The 15,965-nt window shown below is 49.0% G+C and overlaps 1 protein-coding gene across 1 annotated transcript; it reads right to left on the bottom strand.

Annotated features, from left to right (window-relative positions):
* Window positions 1-12,193: 12,193 nt before the first annotated feature.
* On the bottom strand, window positions 12,194-15,530 carry LOC100278420 (uncharacterized). Its single transcript, NM_001374046.1, has 3 exons — window positions 15,304-15,530; window positions 13,651-14,593; window positions 12,194-13,076 (listed from the first exon to the last, which is right to left on the bottom strand). Exons 2-3 carry the CDS (start codon window positions 14,571-14,573, stop codon window positions 12,599-12,601), a joined length of 1,401 nt encoding a protein of 466 aa, NP_001360975.1. The 5' UTR covers window positions 14,574-14,593; window positions 15,304-15,530; the 3' UTR covers window positions 12,194-12,598.
* Between the last annotated feature and the right edge of the window lie 435 nt (window positions 15,531-15,965).

The raw sequence follows: 15,965 nt of genomic DNA, 5'->3' as shown, positions 1-15,965 counted from the left end.
TTCCACCAACTCTGTGGATAGGTCGACCACAAAATCTTCCCGACTGTCGAGAGTGAGCTTGGCAGCCTGAGCGGTGTTAGCAAGAAGTGTCATAGCATCGCTCTGAAGGGCCTGAAGGCGGTACAGCGCACTCATGCACTGAACAGTGACCCTCCCAACCAAGTCAGGATACATTGCCCACACATCCTTCACATGGCTCACGCGGTTACACCACATGGGATCATCCTTCTTCTCAGCAGGGAAGAGTCCCAAGGGGTGCATCACCATCTCCAGGGGATGGTAGCCACAGAAAGTCGTCAGAGTCTTCATGGCTGCTGCCTCAACGGTGTCGTCCGTCCTGAGTCCAATCGTCTCAGAGTCAAGAGAACGCCAACCCGGCTGAAGGGGATGAGCCTCCAAAGTCAACCAGACCCGACAACGAGGTACCCGATGCTCCTCATACAACTGCACCGTGTACAAAGGGGGCGTAGGGTAACCGGCGGAGTTAAGCACTTCCCACAAGATGGAGGGAAAGCCATCGCGAGAAAGGAAGTCAGAACTGAAACGAGAGTCTCCTCCACTGGCGGGGGTGGGTGAATTCATCTGCGGAAGGGAATCAAAGATAAAGATTATGGTGGAAGGAAAAAGAAAAAGAGAGCCGGATGGTTTCGAAGAAAAGGGGTTAGCTCAAATTTTAATTCCTCTTTGTGTTTTATAATGCATGCATGCTGAAAGAAACGTTGCCTCTCAAAAGAAAATAGGGTGCCTTTTTAGGGCATCCTTAAAAATATAGGTATTGGCCCACGGGGCCTAATTAATTAGCCACATATTTCTCCCTCTATGCCTAAGGCCTTTCGTCCTAGGTCTAGCAATCTAGTCCTGACGATCCGTAGTAGTTTCTAGGCAAGTTTTAAGTTTTGAAAATGGGTATTCATGGTTTATTGTCCTTCTCTGTGATGGAATTTGCTCCGATATCAGCTGTGGCAGAACCACCCGAATTATTCCAGCTTAAGTGCCTAAGTCACGCCTCAGGGGCCGTAACACACTTAAATCGGAATAACCCGTCAGTCCTTCAGATCTAGTCTGATAGAGCCACTTAACCAGGATCAAATTCCACAATCCCACTCGAAGGTGAGTCACAGAAGAAATACAATAAAACAGGAAACCACCAATTAAGTACTGAGTTATTACATAAATCGGAGTTTTTGAGTAGCAAATAAAGTTCATAAATTAAAGTGCAGCGGATAATCGATGTCGTCGGTAATTGAGGAAATGGGCAAGGCCTAGCCCACTACTCCTCATGCTCCTCTCCTGCCGGAGCAACATCCCACTCGACCGTCCAACCCGGTGGCAGGGTGGTAGGCCAAGTCACACCATCAACCAATTCTTGCATGGTACCTGCAAAAATGGTGCCACAAGCAAGGCTGAGTATACTAATACTCAGCTAGACTTAACCGGTGTGAGGAGTCTACTCCTCTACCTCTAGACTATGCAGCTGTTTGGCTGAGGGGTTTGGTTTGCCAAAAGCACTAGCTGTTTCTAAAAGCAAATTTTAGCTTTTCAAATTCTACCATCATTAACTTAGCTAGATTTGCTCCTTCTAAGCATTCATGGTAACAATCAATTAGTTCAACCAACAAGTTATCTCATATAATCCTCATTTCACTTCTTACTCGATGCAGTACAAGGAATCAAGCAGTCTCATTAGCTGCGAGAAGCAGACGATTCGAATCGAGTTTTTAAAACCTTGCAAGGTAAACCTAAACACACGGCATGTCAGGGTACTCCGACCCCGCACATGACAACCGTCCCCATCGATTCCCCGTTCGCGTCCAGGCCTCACCGCCTTGGCATACAATGCTCCACTGACCCCGGCTGCCGCCGTGCAGTGACCGCACTTGTACCCACCATAGCTAGCATGGGAGACCCAGTCTCAGGTCGCATGAGGGATAAAGTCCACGCCCGGCTTCACTCAGGTACTAGGTTTACCGGTTACCATTTTTCCCGGCATGTGCTTAGTACGTTCAAAAGCTTGACTCAAGTATCCACACATTAATCCTTAATTCATTTTTCCCGTTTCATGGACAAGGCATCCTCCCTAGATCTAAGTCCATAGACCAAACATATATCCCGTTATCAAGATGAATACAATCAATTCCTGACCTCGCGCGAGTGCTAGAAAAATCACTCGACTTCTACCGAGATCCTGATTAGCAAGCAGCTACTCGACCTAGCATACTAGTATTCATCTCAAAAAGGAATCCTAAGTTCATGTAACTAGAGGTTTCAAGCAACTCCTACACTTAAGTGCACATTACAATCCTACAAGCATTAAGTGTAGTAAAGTAGCATATAATAACATGGTTATGCATAAAACCGGGGCTTGCCTTCAATTGCTGGGGCTGCGGGGAGATCCTCAATAGCAGCCTCTGAAGCCTGCTCCTGGTCCTCCTCTTGGACAGGTCCTTGCTCGGGGATGAGCACGTACTCTCCGTCGGCAAGATTACAATCTAATGAATGTAATGCGTAAGATATATGCATGATATGATATGTGCTTTTAGAAATTACAACTTTAAAGGTGCATGATCTTTCTTGAGTTTAAACAAGTTAACTTTACTTATGTAAAACCCTTGGGTGGTATACTTGGTAAATTGGGTTAAACTTAGCTAAGGTAAGGGGTAGGTTTATTTTTGGGGTTCCACTGAATTCCTTTTAAGTCTTAGTGATGAATGACAAGTTCTCAAGTTAGATTTATCGAGATGAGGTTTATTTCTTCTTTTCTTTTCTTTTATTCTTTTAATGTTTTGGAGTAGGTTTGAACTACAAGTTGCTTTTATAAAATTCCAAAAATTCTGCAAAAATTACAGTGGCTTGTTACTGGTGTATGATTCTCTGTCACAAAATTTGGGGGTCAGAAAGTGAATGGTTTTCTCTGGACAAAATTACCAAATTTTAGGGCAGAAGGGGTGCTTTGAACTACAACTATTATTTAACAGTGGGTAATTCTCTAAAACTTATTTTTGCTGGCTTTTAGTTGTTATAACATGACTTAATACAAATTTCTAGTCATTAATACCCTTTAATTCTTTCCCTATGGTTTTCTTAAGGTTTCTAGCCAAAGGGGTGCTTTCTACTACCACTATATTTGAAAAACATCAAACAACAGAGTTCTTATTTTTCTTAGTTGGTATTTTGTGCAAGAGCAATCATTCTGAAGTTTGGCTTCTTTTTGCTTAAGAGAAGGGGTGGTTTGCATTATTTGAGTTAAATGGCCTTTCTCACAAATTACTAGCAAAAGGTATGGGTTCACTTCCTTTTCATGGGTTTGTATTTTTCTTTGGTGGTTTATCTCATCATGGACTTAGCAAATTTTTGGTTGCCCAATGTCACATTAAAAGGGGTTGTTTATGATTTATTGGGAAAATACCTTATTATCATTCTGTATTTATTTTCCCTACTTAAAAAGTTAGGCTGGGGTGCTCTGTATTTTTGTAGTGGGGCTCTGGTGGTTATAAGTTCACTGGATTTTTGTTAACCACTTTGGTTATAGTTTGAAATTCTAATAATTGATTTTTAGTCTATATAAGGCTAATTAAAGCATCTTAATTAAAAACTGGTCCAAATTAATGGTCTCTGTATTTTTCCTAGGTTCTCTGTTGCATAAGTAAACTAGGAAAAATATTATTAATCACTGTTCAACATTTTCTAATGCCTTTCTGATTTTCTCTAAGTTTTGGACAAAATAGCTTTAAATGAATAACTACATCATAATTTCCAATGCTGGGGTTCCTACTATTTTTAAACATTGTCTAAATAAGGTATAAACATCTACAAATTTTCTTAAGCTCAGCACAAAACTAATTTTCCTTAATTAAACAAGGTTTAGGGGGTTTCTGTTTTTAATTTTAAACTCTAAAATTTAGAACAGAAAGCATAGGGTTCATTATTTTTAAATGACAGATTACAATATTCCAGAGCTAACAAAATTGGTTTGACAACTTTTTATTAAGATTTCATCAAGTTATGGATTTTCTAAGTTCTCTGGTTATTTAAAAAGAATAACAAAATTGATTAAATGGAAATCCACTTTGCACTGGGGTCCCTGGCGGTTTTCTAAGTTTTCCTTCGCGAATCAGTCCTTAGGTTACTATTCACATGAGTCGCTGACATTTCAGAAAACCCCTCGGGTTCTACAAAACCTAACCCGAGGTCCTTCTTCTACCTTAAACAGTAGCCGCGGCGAAGAAAAGGGCGGAGGGGCTTACCGGGCGGCGAGACTGTTCCGGTGAAGTGGTCGAGGATGAAGGGGAGGTCGCGGGGATCACAACGGTGTGCGGAACGCCGTCGGAGATGGCCGGAGTCGGTCGGTCCACGCGCGCAGGCGGGGATGCTCGTCGGCGGCGAGGAGACCGGCCTGGTCACGACGAGATAGTTCAATTAAATAGGTCAGGGAGGTCCATGGGATGCCAGAGAAGACATGAGCGAAAGGAATTGGGCGGAGACTCACTGGATAGCTTGGTCTACGCGCGGCGGCGGAAGACCGAAGTCCGGTGAGGTTGATCTCGGGCCTCCGGTGAAGTCCGGTCGGGTCCGAGGGCTTGGCAAGCTTCACGGGCTACTGGCGGAGCTAGCTGAAGCACTGGCTGGGCTTGAGGGTGGCTGGAGTGGGCTAGCCACGGCGGCCGTAGCTCTGGCGACAATGGCGGGCGGAATTGAGCTCGCCGGAGCTAAGGAACGATGGCTGGCCGAAGAGGGTGAGTGCGGGGCGAAGAGAGGTGCGCCCGGGGAGGCTTTATAGGCGCGGGCGGGCACGGCCGAGGGCGTGGGCGCGCGGCGGACTTGACTGGACACCGGGGTGAGCGCGCGCGCGGGTTGGGCGAGCTCTGGCGTGCCGACCAGGGTCGAACACGTGTGCCCGTGCGTTCTGCCAAGTTCTGGCGCGTGTGGTCGCTCATCCGAGCCTGCTCTCGCCTTGGTCAGTGCAATAAACCTCTTCTCCTCCCTACAAGCTACCATTCTTGTGTGGGGGTCATAGGATTTTGCCTACTGGTTGCAGAGATATGGAGCCAGGAAATCTGGTATGTCTCCCTGCCCAAACCCGAGGCAAATCCAAGGTTTTGTCGTGTCTAGGGCTCGCGTCCCAATGCCATCTTCTGGCACACGACAGAGGGGTTAGTTAGACACAATTTTGTTAATGGGGCCATTAGGATTCGAGTTAGGGATCAAGGTGAACATCCCTGATCTTTGGCTCAAGATCTGAATTTCAGAATTCTAAAATTCAGAATTCCCAATGAGTCCCTACATGGGAAGCTTGATTTGGGGTTTTATTTGAATTGTTTTGGCTAAGCTTTCTCAATCTTTCTTGTTGCTTAATAAATATACTTTAACTTATATAATTGGCTCAATTCAAAATTTTAAACTTTTCATTCCCTTTTTCTTATTTTCTTGAATTTTGTTTATGAGGCTCACTTAGGGTTCTTAATTAGGGTTGCACATTCTTATCTTTTCAAAGACTCAATTGTTTTGATCATGACACTTTTAAGCATATACTTGGTGAATTCTTTATTACTTAAGTTAATTTGATGCTCATGCTTACTTTGATTTACATGAAATAATGGTTCTTGGTTTGGCTTTTCAAGAGAAACCCTAGGTGACACTGGGGTGTCACAGAGGGACTCCTACGCCTCCGGGATACGAATACCTCACTCATCACCTTCTGCGATAAGTAACTCGCGTTCGGAGAAAGTGATTCCGCGGACCGAACAAGTCTTCACGTTCGGAAGCTCTTCTGCCGAGGCGGTCCTTCAAGCCTTCTCGACTGAATCGGTGACAGGGCCTCATGGACGGGCGAAAGTACGCGTAAGCGGCAAGGCCGACCGAGCCGAGGGACTCCCACGCCTCTGGGATACGGATACCTCACTCATCACCTTCCGCGAGAAGCAACTCTCGCCCACGCAAACATCCCTGTTACCGACGGAAAGTCCAGATGCTCGAAATAAGAGGAAAGGAGACGCGGCTTTACAACGCTGCGAGGGTGTGTTTTCTGGCCTCGGCGGCCGCAGAAGGCACACGCTACAAGACAATCTGATCCTGCAGGCTCGGGTCTTCACGCTGAAGGGGGCTGTAGCACCCTCGGCATCGACGACGCCTTCAGCGAGGTCCGACCCAGCCTCGGACGGCGACGCGGTCCAGGGACTTCTCCGAGAATCCGGCCCGAGCAGGCGGCTCGGCCGGTTACCCCTGGGGCCTCGGCCAATCATCTTCCAAGGGCGCCAGCCCGACCCGAGGCCTCGGCTGATCGACTTCGGCGTTGGCCCCGCTGACAGACAACCCGGCTAGGCTCCGGCCAACCAGGTTCCCATTTTCGAGCCAACTCTGCCTCTGTTCGTACTGATATCGCTACCCCTGGCCTCGGCTCATCGAAGAGCGGCCAAGGGGTCCCTTTAACTAAGCTAGAGGAGCCTCAGACAACAAGGCCGATCGAGCCGAGGGACTCCTACACCTCCGGGATACGGATACCTCACTCGTCACCTTGACACGGGGCGACTCATGCTTGGTGAAGCGATTCAGATAATCAACAGGCGAGACTTAGTGCTCGAAAATGAGGAAAAAAACACGGCTCCGTGCCGAAATTACATACATGTTCAGGCCTCGACAGCCACAATGAACAAAGACACTGGCATCCAAGGTGCCATCACAAACGGAACTCCGGTTCCGTCCCCGTGGGTATGAGCGACCTCGAGCCTGCGGGGTGACGAACATCGGGAGGCTCGCCAGCGACCTCTGCAGCAGCAGTCACGTCGTCAGCCAGGCTCACGTCCCATCTAAGGGCAGCAAGAGAGCCTCCTCCCACGGCGTGAAGACGGTGCGCCCGTGATCCGTTCCTCGAACGGCTCGCGCACGCGCAACGGCCGCCCCGCCAACCACTCGCCCCGTCGCATTAACTCCGCGGCGGGACAGGCGGCGCTCCTGGCAGGAGAAGCGGGCGACGCTTCGCCTTCGCCGTAATAACCGCGCCAAAAAAGGTACGCCGCGTCATTCGATTTCGTATCCTTTTCCTTTTTCCTCTTTCTCTATCTCTTGCAACAGGGACCGGGAAAGGGGGATACCCCGAAAAGGATCCTTCTCTGTGAAGGAACCGGGCTCCGAGCCCCCCTACTGATCAGAGGTTCGAAGGCTGGCCCTCCGAAGGGTTCAACAGTCGCCTCAGATCGCGTGGGCCCGACACCCACTACTGGTCAGGGGTTTGAAGGCCGGCCCCCCGAAGGGCTCCATGGCCGCCTCAGGCTACTCGGGCTCCGCGCCCATTACTGATCAGGGGTTCGAAGGCTGGCCCCCGAAGGGTTCACAGTCGCCTCAGACGCCGAGCGAGGGATGACCAGGGGTACGTTCGATACATAACCGAGGCATCGAGCCCTCGGACCCATCGGAGGGAGGCATCGAGCCCTCGGACCCCGTCGCCAGGGGACCGGGTCCGGCCGATCACCCGCAGGTACTTTTGGGCGTGCCTCTGGGCCCCTAGCCGACCCCCAACGAACGGGGCACGGACGTCCACTCGGATTGCCCGCTTGCAGCTCACCGGAGACACCATGTTCGGTGCCCATCGAGGGTAACATGGCGCTCTCCCCCCCTCCTCCTTGCGGAAAGGCGACGCAGGGGCGTATGTGAAAAAGCCGAGTCTGTCCCTGATCGTCCTCTCGCCCTGTGCGGAGGCTCGGGGGCTGCTCTCGCAAACCCGGCTCCGGCCAAACCGTTGACAGCGTCAACATACCAGCCCGAGAGCTTGGGCCCCGACCGTGCACCCGGGCTACGGCCAGTTCGCATGAGGGAACAACCAGACCAGCCGAAGCATTACGCAAGGCATTAAGACCTCGAAGGAGTGAAACCACTCCTCCGAGGCCTCGGGGGCTACACCCGGCGGGTGCGCTCGCGCGCACCCACCGGAACAAAATGCAACCGAGAAATGCTGGTCCCCTTGCAAAAAAGTGCGACGAAAGCCTCCAAGCGAGTGCTAACACTCCTTTCGAGGCTCAGGGGCTACTGTCGGGGACCATAATTAGGGGTACCCTCAAGACGCCTAATTCTCAGCTGGTAACCCCCATCAGCATAAAGCTGCAAAGGCCTGATGGGTGCGATTAAGTCAGGAATCAGTCCATATGAGTGACTCGATCACGCTTCGCTCGAGCCTAGCCTCGGACAAGGGCAGCCGACCTCGAGGGACTTCCGTCTCGCCCGAGGCCCCCCTTTAACGGCGGACACATCTCCGGCTCGCCCGAGGCCTTGGCTTCGCTAAGAAGCAACCCTGACTAAATCGCCGCACCGACTGACCGAGTTGCAGGAGCATTTAACGCAAAGGTGGCCTGACACCTTTATCCTGACGCGCGCCCCCCGGCAGAGCCGAAGTGACCGCCGTCACTCCGCCGCTCCACTGACCGGTCTGACAGAAGGACAGCGCCGCCTGCGCCACTCCAACTGCAGTGCCACTCGACAGAGTGAGTCTGACAGGCAGTCAGACCTTGCCAAAGGCGCCATAGGAAGCTCCGCTCCGTCTGACCCAGGGCTCGGACTCGGGCTAAGACCCGGAAGACGGCGAACTCCGCTCCGCCCGACCCAGGGCTCGGACTCGGGCTCAGACCCGGAAGACGGCGAACTCCGCTCCGCCCGACCCAGGGCTCGGACTCGGGCTAAGACCCGGAAGACGGCGAACTCCGCTCCGCCCGACCCAGGGCTCGGACTCGGGCACAGCCCCAGAAGACGACGAACTCCGCCTCGCCCGACCCAGGGGCTCGGGCTCGGCCTCGGCCACGGAAGACAGACTCGACCTCGGCTTCGGAGGAGCCCCCACGTCGCCCGACCTAGGGCACAGGCCCGCCACGTCAACAGGAAGCGCCATCATCATCCTACCCCGAGCCGACTCGGGTCACAGAGAACAAGACCGGTGTCCCATCTGGCTAGCTCCGCCAGATGGGCAATGATGGCGCCCCACAAGCTCTGTGACGACGGCGGCTCTCAGCTCTCTTACGGAAGCAGGGGGACGTCAGCAAGGACTCGACCGCTCCGACAGCTGTCCCTCCGCCAGGCTCCGTTGCTCCTCCGACAGCCACGACATCACGCCAGCAGGGTGCCAAGATCTCTCCGGCTGCCACATTGGCATGTACTTAGGGCGCTAGCTCTCCCTCCGCTAGACACGTAGCACTCTGCTACACCCCCATTGTACACCTGGATCCTCTCCTTACGCCTATAAAAGGAAGGACCAGGGCCTTCTTAGAGAGGGTTGGCGGCGCGGGGACGAGGACGGGACAGGTGCTCTCTTGGGGCCGCTCGCTTCCCTCACCCGCGTGGACGCTTGTAACCCCCTACTGCAAGCGCACCCGACCTAGGCGCGGGACGAACACGAAGGCCGCGGGATTTCCACCTCTCTCACGCCCGTCTCCGGCCACCTCGCTTCTCCCCCTTCGCGCTCGCCCACGCGCTCGACCCATCTGGGCTGGGGCACGCGGCACACTCACTCGTCGGCTCAGGGACCCCCCGGTCTCGAAACGCCGACAGTTTCCAACACCGCCAGAGGCTGATACTGATCATCAGCTTGTTGGCATGGAAACAACATCACAAGAACCTGTTAACAACATCCCTTCTTCCTCGCTGCCAATAATAGAAGAGGCTTCTACTGTTCAGCAGCTGTCAACAAGCGAATGGTCACCACCTAGGAGACTTCAGACAGCTGTCAAAAAGAAGCTTACTCCGAAGAAGAAGTTCTGTTTCTGAGTAGCAGCTTAAGTTCTGGCAGTGAATTGTTTTCGCTTGGTGAATTCAGTAGCTTGGTGAATTCAGTCGCTTGTTGGCAGTCGCTTGTGTTTCTGGCAGTGAATTCAGTAGCTTGTTTTCGGACGCGTTCGGGCTGTTAAGTTTCTGAAAATTCAGGACGCTTGTATTTCTGAAGTTAGCTGCCAAGTTTAAGCGCTTGCGAGAGGGAGTAAACATTGCAGTGTCAACTGCATTAGGAACCATGAAAACCTTCTCTGGAGATATCCCAGACCTGAAGACAGTGTTCTCTTTGCTTGTAAGTGAGACACATATTGCCTGATCAATATCTGCAAGAGTAAACTGCAGCACCTTATTCATGTGAATGCTTCCAGCATCAGCAATAGTGTAGGAAGTGTATTCTGCATCAGGAATGGCCTCCATGGTACATAAAAGACCTTTAAACCATTTGTGACATATCGTACTTCAAAACAATGCTCAAGATCTGGCAGCTCAGAGTTAATGATCTACTATGCATGTCCATGTCGTCCAGTCCGACAGCATCTCAGTATACATCCTAAAAAATCGGTAAGCAAACAGAAAGCTATATAGTTTATGAGGAAAATAGGACCTTATGGCCAAGCTTAAGTAGACTTTGTGACAGGTAGCAGATATGGCTTTCCACCCCACCAAAGTTTGGAAAGAAAAAGTTGAATTCATTAAACTGGGCACACATCATGAACTACAAGTCTCACAAAATACATTGGCCAAAATACATTGGCCATAGAATACTACATCAAATTAATACATGGCTATTGTCGAGGAGGCAGCTCTATCACAGACAAATAGCTCAGATAGGCTCGTTCATATGTGATAAACGGCGATCAATGATCTCATCCGAGTCAAAAGAAGAGTTGTCTACATCCGAACCAAACTGCTCAATACAATCACAATGAACATCAGATTTGAAATCATCGTACACTCCAAGGGCTTCGTAATCCTCAAGGAGAGGTTGCGGACCAATAAGAACTTCCTCCAAATCCCTGCTCATAGTGTCTAGACCTTTTGCAATTTCAGTAACATCACTCATGGCATTAACCAAGCAATTCTTGTGCACCATATCCAAATACTCAGGCACATGATTGCGACGGCTCAACTTCCTCAACTCATCGGCAGATAATTGCATCTGTCTAATGGCGTCTAAAAGACCATCCCAAACTCGATTATATCTCTGCGCCTACAACCAAATGAATAATGAGATTCAATAACACATTATAGTATTGACTGTTACTATTTAATGTTATTTACAGTAAAACATAGCGGATCATGTGTCCTACATAATCGATGGCGCGGACGTAATCTACTAGTGCCATAATCAATGTTGCTCGTGTCGACGATGCCTGTGCGCCTATTCCCATCAATCAGCCTAGTCCCATTTGCAGCTTCAGCGACATCTTTGCGTGTGTCGGCCCTAGCAGGTCCTGATCCGATAAGAATGGATCTTGGAGATTTCTCCATTGCTGCGGGGAAGCAACCTACGACGAGCTGCTCAAGATTGACGGCTACAGCGCTCACCTACGACGGGGGTTGAGCACCAGGGAGAGGAGCGACAGGGAAGAGAACAGGGGCACTCGAGAGGATACCTTAGCAGGGAAGGAGATTGGGCCGAGCACCAGAGAGAGGAGCGCCGTCGGACAAGACGAGCTCCAGCACGCGCCGGCAAAGAAGAGCGTCGTTAGCTCCAGCTCCAGCGCCAATCCGTTCTAAGAAACGGGCAGTGAGATGGACTGCCGTAACAGCGACTGCGGATCGACTAAATCTGACTCCGGTAGCAAAATAACGAAGTTGAACGGATTATAATACTAAAATTCCAATTCCAGTGTTCGGGATACTTATTTTTAGAAGTCCAGTCTTGGTGATACCTTGGTTCCAAAAAACTCTATGTTTTTTGCGCTTCAGTTGCACGTGTTTCGTGCAACGTCGTAGCTGACAGTGCTCTACGAACTGACCAAGATAGCTAGACGGTAAAAACATTTGCTACTAGTTTGAGCTAAACAAAGTTGTGTTTTGATTCTCACTCGTCTACAGACGGGTCCAAATACATCTGATGGCCTATTAAATTGGTGCACCTGTTGCATTCCCTCTTTTTAGTATATTGAAATTTCGAAATGCCAACACTCAAGTCTGTTTGTTATAATTTTAATCCATATGATTGGAGAGGATTGAGCGGATTTAAATCTACAGCAAGTCAAAATCTCTCCTAATTCTTTCTAATCTTGTTCAATCCAGTGAGACATGAATAACAAAGTAAGGCCTCATGTGGATGAACATCGAAAAAGAGATACATAAGGATCTGTTTGTTTGGGATTATAATCTGTCTAAAACAAGCTATGCATATGCATATAAGGGTCTGTTTGTTTGGAATTATAATCTGTCTAGATTATATAATCTAACTTATTTTAAACTAGTAAGTCTAGCACACATTACAGCAAACGGATTATCACAATTCCTGCTACATTAAAGCAAATAAAATCTATAGATTTACAGTACTAGCGCATACGTTGTTGAAGTCGGCTGATTTCATCTTCCACCAGACCCTCACTGGCCCATATGTACAGCACACAGCTAAGGATCGCATCCAACATAAGGTATATCCAGTTTCTGGAAGTATGTACACCAGATCCTTCCTATGTATACGGAACCAACATAAGAGATCAAGCTATCATCACCATATCAACAGACTACCATGGAAGAACTCTAAAAATCTGCCCCTTTTTCACTCTTCACGAAAGCACGCACTTGGAGCTTACCTATTGCCATTCAATTCAGCGTGCACAGGTGGCATCTGTCCTGTCATCTACGACAATGAAACTTCCAGTTAGGGCAGTAGCCACCCAAGAGTCCAGCCAAGAAGCAATCCAGCACCAACAATACCAACACCAACAGCAAATGCAACGGCATCGCGTAGGCCACCTTTCCTGTTCAGCCTTCTGCCTTTCTTCCTGTCACTGTGCTCTTGAGAAGGTGCTACCTTTTCTTTCGTCACCATCCATGGAAGCTCTGGGAACATGGTCGCTATCTGGTGCTCTCTGAACCTGAGCTGAAGGCATATGTTTTCCAGCTGCAACATTTTCAACCACTGCTTGCATGCAAAAAGGTGCGAGGCCTGACGGAACAATAGCTTGATGACATGGTCTTTCTCGTCGTAGGCTTTCTTGGCAGCTATCTCAGCTTCCCTAGCACGTGTTTGTGAGTGGCGGAGAGCATCTAACAGCTTGGCCCTCTCGGAAGCATTCTGATATGCTGGCTTGCCGCCCGGTGTATTGGCGGTGGAACTATAAGAATCATGTGCCTCCCTGGAGAATATGGTAATATTTAGTGCATGGGCAGGGACCGGGAAAAAGACATGGGACAAATAGAAGACATCTAAAGCTTTCCAAGGCAGATGCCTCTAGAGGATATCTACTCTCTGGTCATATGATCGATGCATAGATCACTTCAGACAATCATATAACAGTAGTATACATAGAAATGCAACATATAAGTAGTTCCTTTATATGTCTAACAGTAGTTTACAAATATATTCCAGATATAACCATATTAGCTTAATTGATCTATGTATAAATTATGATTATTAGAATAAATTTTAATTCCAAATATCCAAACATGGCCTTAGTAAATACTGAATTGGACATTGTATTTAAATAGACAACAGGGAACAGGAGCATATCACCAGACACACACTAGAACTCATAAAACAGGGATACTATGCTATTAGTCTCTCTTAAATGCAGTACATGGAAACTAGTTCCATCAGTGAGGAGAACTACATAAAACAGGGAAAAGGCAGTGGAAACCACACAAGGAAAACACATCATTGTAGTTTTGGACTTGTGGTTATTTAACTGGTTGTGAAAGAAGGTAAATTACCCGGGCTCTTTATTTCTTTGATGTTGTTGCCAATGCCCCCCATCAGAAGAGTTCGTGTCGTTGTTGGTGGTGCTTGAAACACTGTAGCTGCACTCCATAGTGTCATGTGCAGGATCCAGCTCTTTGTCCGCACAAAGAGCAGACAGCCCATAATCATCCTTGTTTTCAGGGACCTTCACTTCACCCCCATGAACCCGGACTGTCTGAGTGGGCCTTGGCAGATCATTGTCGACAATGTTTTCCATTGCTCTTTCAGCGACAAGGGAAGCCAAACCATCGGCATCAGCTAGTTGCCACCATGGCTGAGATTTTCTGGTTTCTTTCCAGGGGGCATGCATTTCGCAGTATTCCTTTTGTGGCTTAGGGAAGAGAGGATCGAAAGCTTTGAAATCTGTAAACTTGTTATCCTCGGAAACACATCTGTTGGCACTACCTTTGCAGTCGAGGCTCACTGGGGTATAGCAAGCGAGATTCTTCAACTCTTCCAAACCCGTTCCAGATGTTTGCTTCATGACAGCCGCGGAAATGGTCCATGGAGGCTCAAAAGGATCTGCGGCCTTGTTTGCTTGGACATCCTCAAGTTTAGGTACTGGCGCTAGACCCTCCGTTTTCTTCTCAGCGGCTTCCGCACCTACATAGTTGAGGCGCTCCCTAGCTAAGGCTGCCTGGCACCCAAAGTTGGGCTGCAACTGGAGCCACCACTGGGTCTCCATGGGCAGGCTGGAGTTCATCAGGTTCCAGTTGATGGGCACAAATGTAGGGACATGGAGATCTTGCGGGCTCAGAGGATTTCCATCGCTCGTGTCGTGCGGTTGTAGGGGCGGCGAGCAGCAGACCAGATGGGGAGCTCGCTTGGCGTCCTCCTGGACCATGCAGCGGTTGGCGGCGCGCTGCCAGGCAGCCCTCGCTTCGGCGGCCGCCATCACTCTCACATGCTACCAACCTGTGCGCCACAAAAAAAAATTGTTCGGCATCGGATTAGCACGCGCTTACTTGTTCCACCAGGAGAACAGGGGCAAACAAAGAATTGACAAGATGCATATATAACAAAATGAAATGCTGAAAGTACTGTTGGCTGGAGCTATCACTATATCAGTCAATGATTGCTTAGCATTGAAGGAGTATAGATGGTACCAGGAGGTTAGATACCCAACACTACAGTCGATATGTAGACCACAAGTGTCTTGTCTAAATATATATAAGATGCTGAGACATGTAGGCAAGGCAACGTTGAAGTACACGGTAGACCAAGAAGCAATCAAGCAATGGCCGGTTCCAGAGTGGGAAACTTCCTGAGCAATCGGAACGGGGAACTCAAAAGACATGGATAACCAATTTCAGGATGGGAACTTCCAGAAAAAAAAACAGCGATTCCTCGACGGGGTCCTCGATCTGAGGGCAGCAAGCGAGGGATTTGCCCCCCCCCCCCCCCCCCCCCCCCCCCCCCCAATCGGACACTATACTGATTCCAGTCGAGTTCATTTTCAGTCCCGTCACGTGAGGGTTTCACTGGACGCACAGGAGTCAAGATGAGCATCTGCAGACCAGATCGTGGCGACGGGCGCGGCACCGAGGGCGAGGTGGTACTATCAACATCGCACGAAAGAAGAAAGAGAGAAAGCAATCAGACGAAGGCGAGTCGCCCTCCCTCACCTGGAAACCGCCCGAAGGCAAGGAAGCCTACTGGGCGGAGAAGAGATCCCGGACACGTGAGGCTTGTGCCGCTCCGCGCTGGTTGTTGCCCTCGATCCTCCGGATCATGAGCGCTGACTGAATCTAGCCCGTATCCCGCACCGCAGCGAGGGAGGAGACGAGACGTGGAGGGGACGGGAAAGAAGAGTACAGAGGAGGAGGGAGAGGATCTTTCTCCTCCCCGTTGCTCTTCCGGATAACGACGTGGGAGTGGAAGCAGAGGGCGGACAGGGGGTTGAAGTGGCGCTACAAGAAACCGCCAAGTAATAAAAAAATAAAAAATAAACTACTCTCATCTATGATGTTTATTTTTAGTTCAATTTATCCCATCATCTATTTGAGTTAGTTTAAGCTATATCTTAATAAATTTTTTATTTTTTATGTACAAATTTAGTCTTCAATTCAAACAAAAAATACGTTATGTTATAACTATGTCCAAAAATATAAATATTGAAAACTCAGTTTATACATAAATAAATAAAAAATACAAATTTTATAAAGAAGTATATTGAACCAACTCAAATACAACATCGTTTATAGATAATAATAAGGGCAATTTAGATATTTTTCCTACATAAAATGGTACTCCTCCTTGCAATGGATCGCAATGCTTTTCCTCCGAT

The sequence above is a fragment of the Zea mays genome, chromosome 2, assembly GCF_902167145.1.
Source record: "Zea mays cultivar B73 chromosome 2, Zm-B73-REFERENCE-NAM-5.0, whole genome shotgun sequence".
NCBI classification, from domain to species: domain Eukaryota; kingdom Viridiplantae; phylum Streptophyta; class Magnoliopsida; order Poales; family Poaceae; genus Zea; species Zea mays.
The sequence above is the reverse complement of the archived record's forward strand: the minus strand, read 5'-3'. Positions and strand labels throughout refer to the sequence as shown.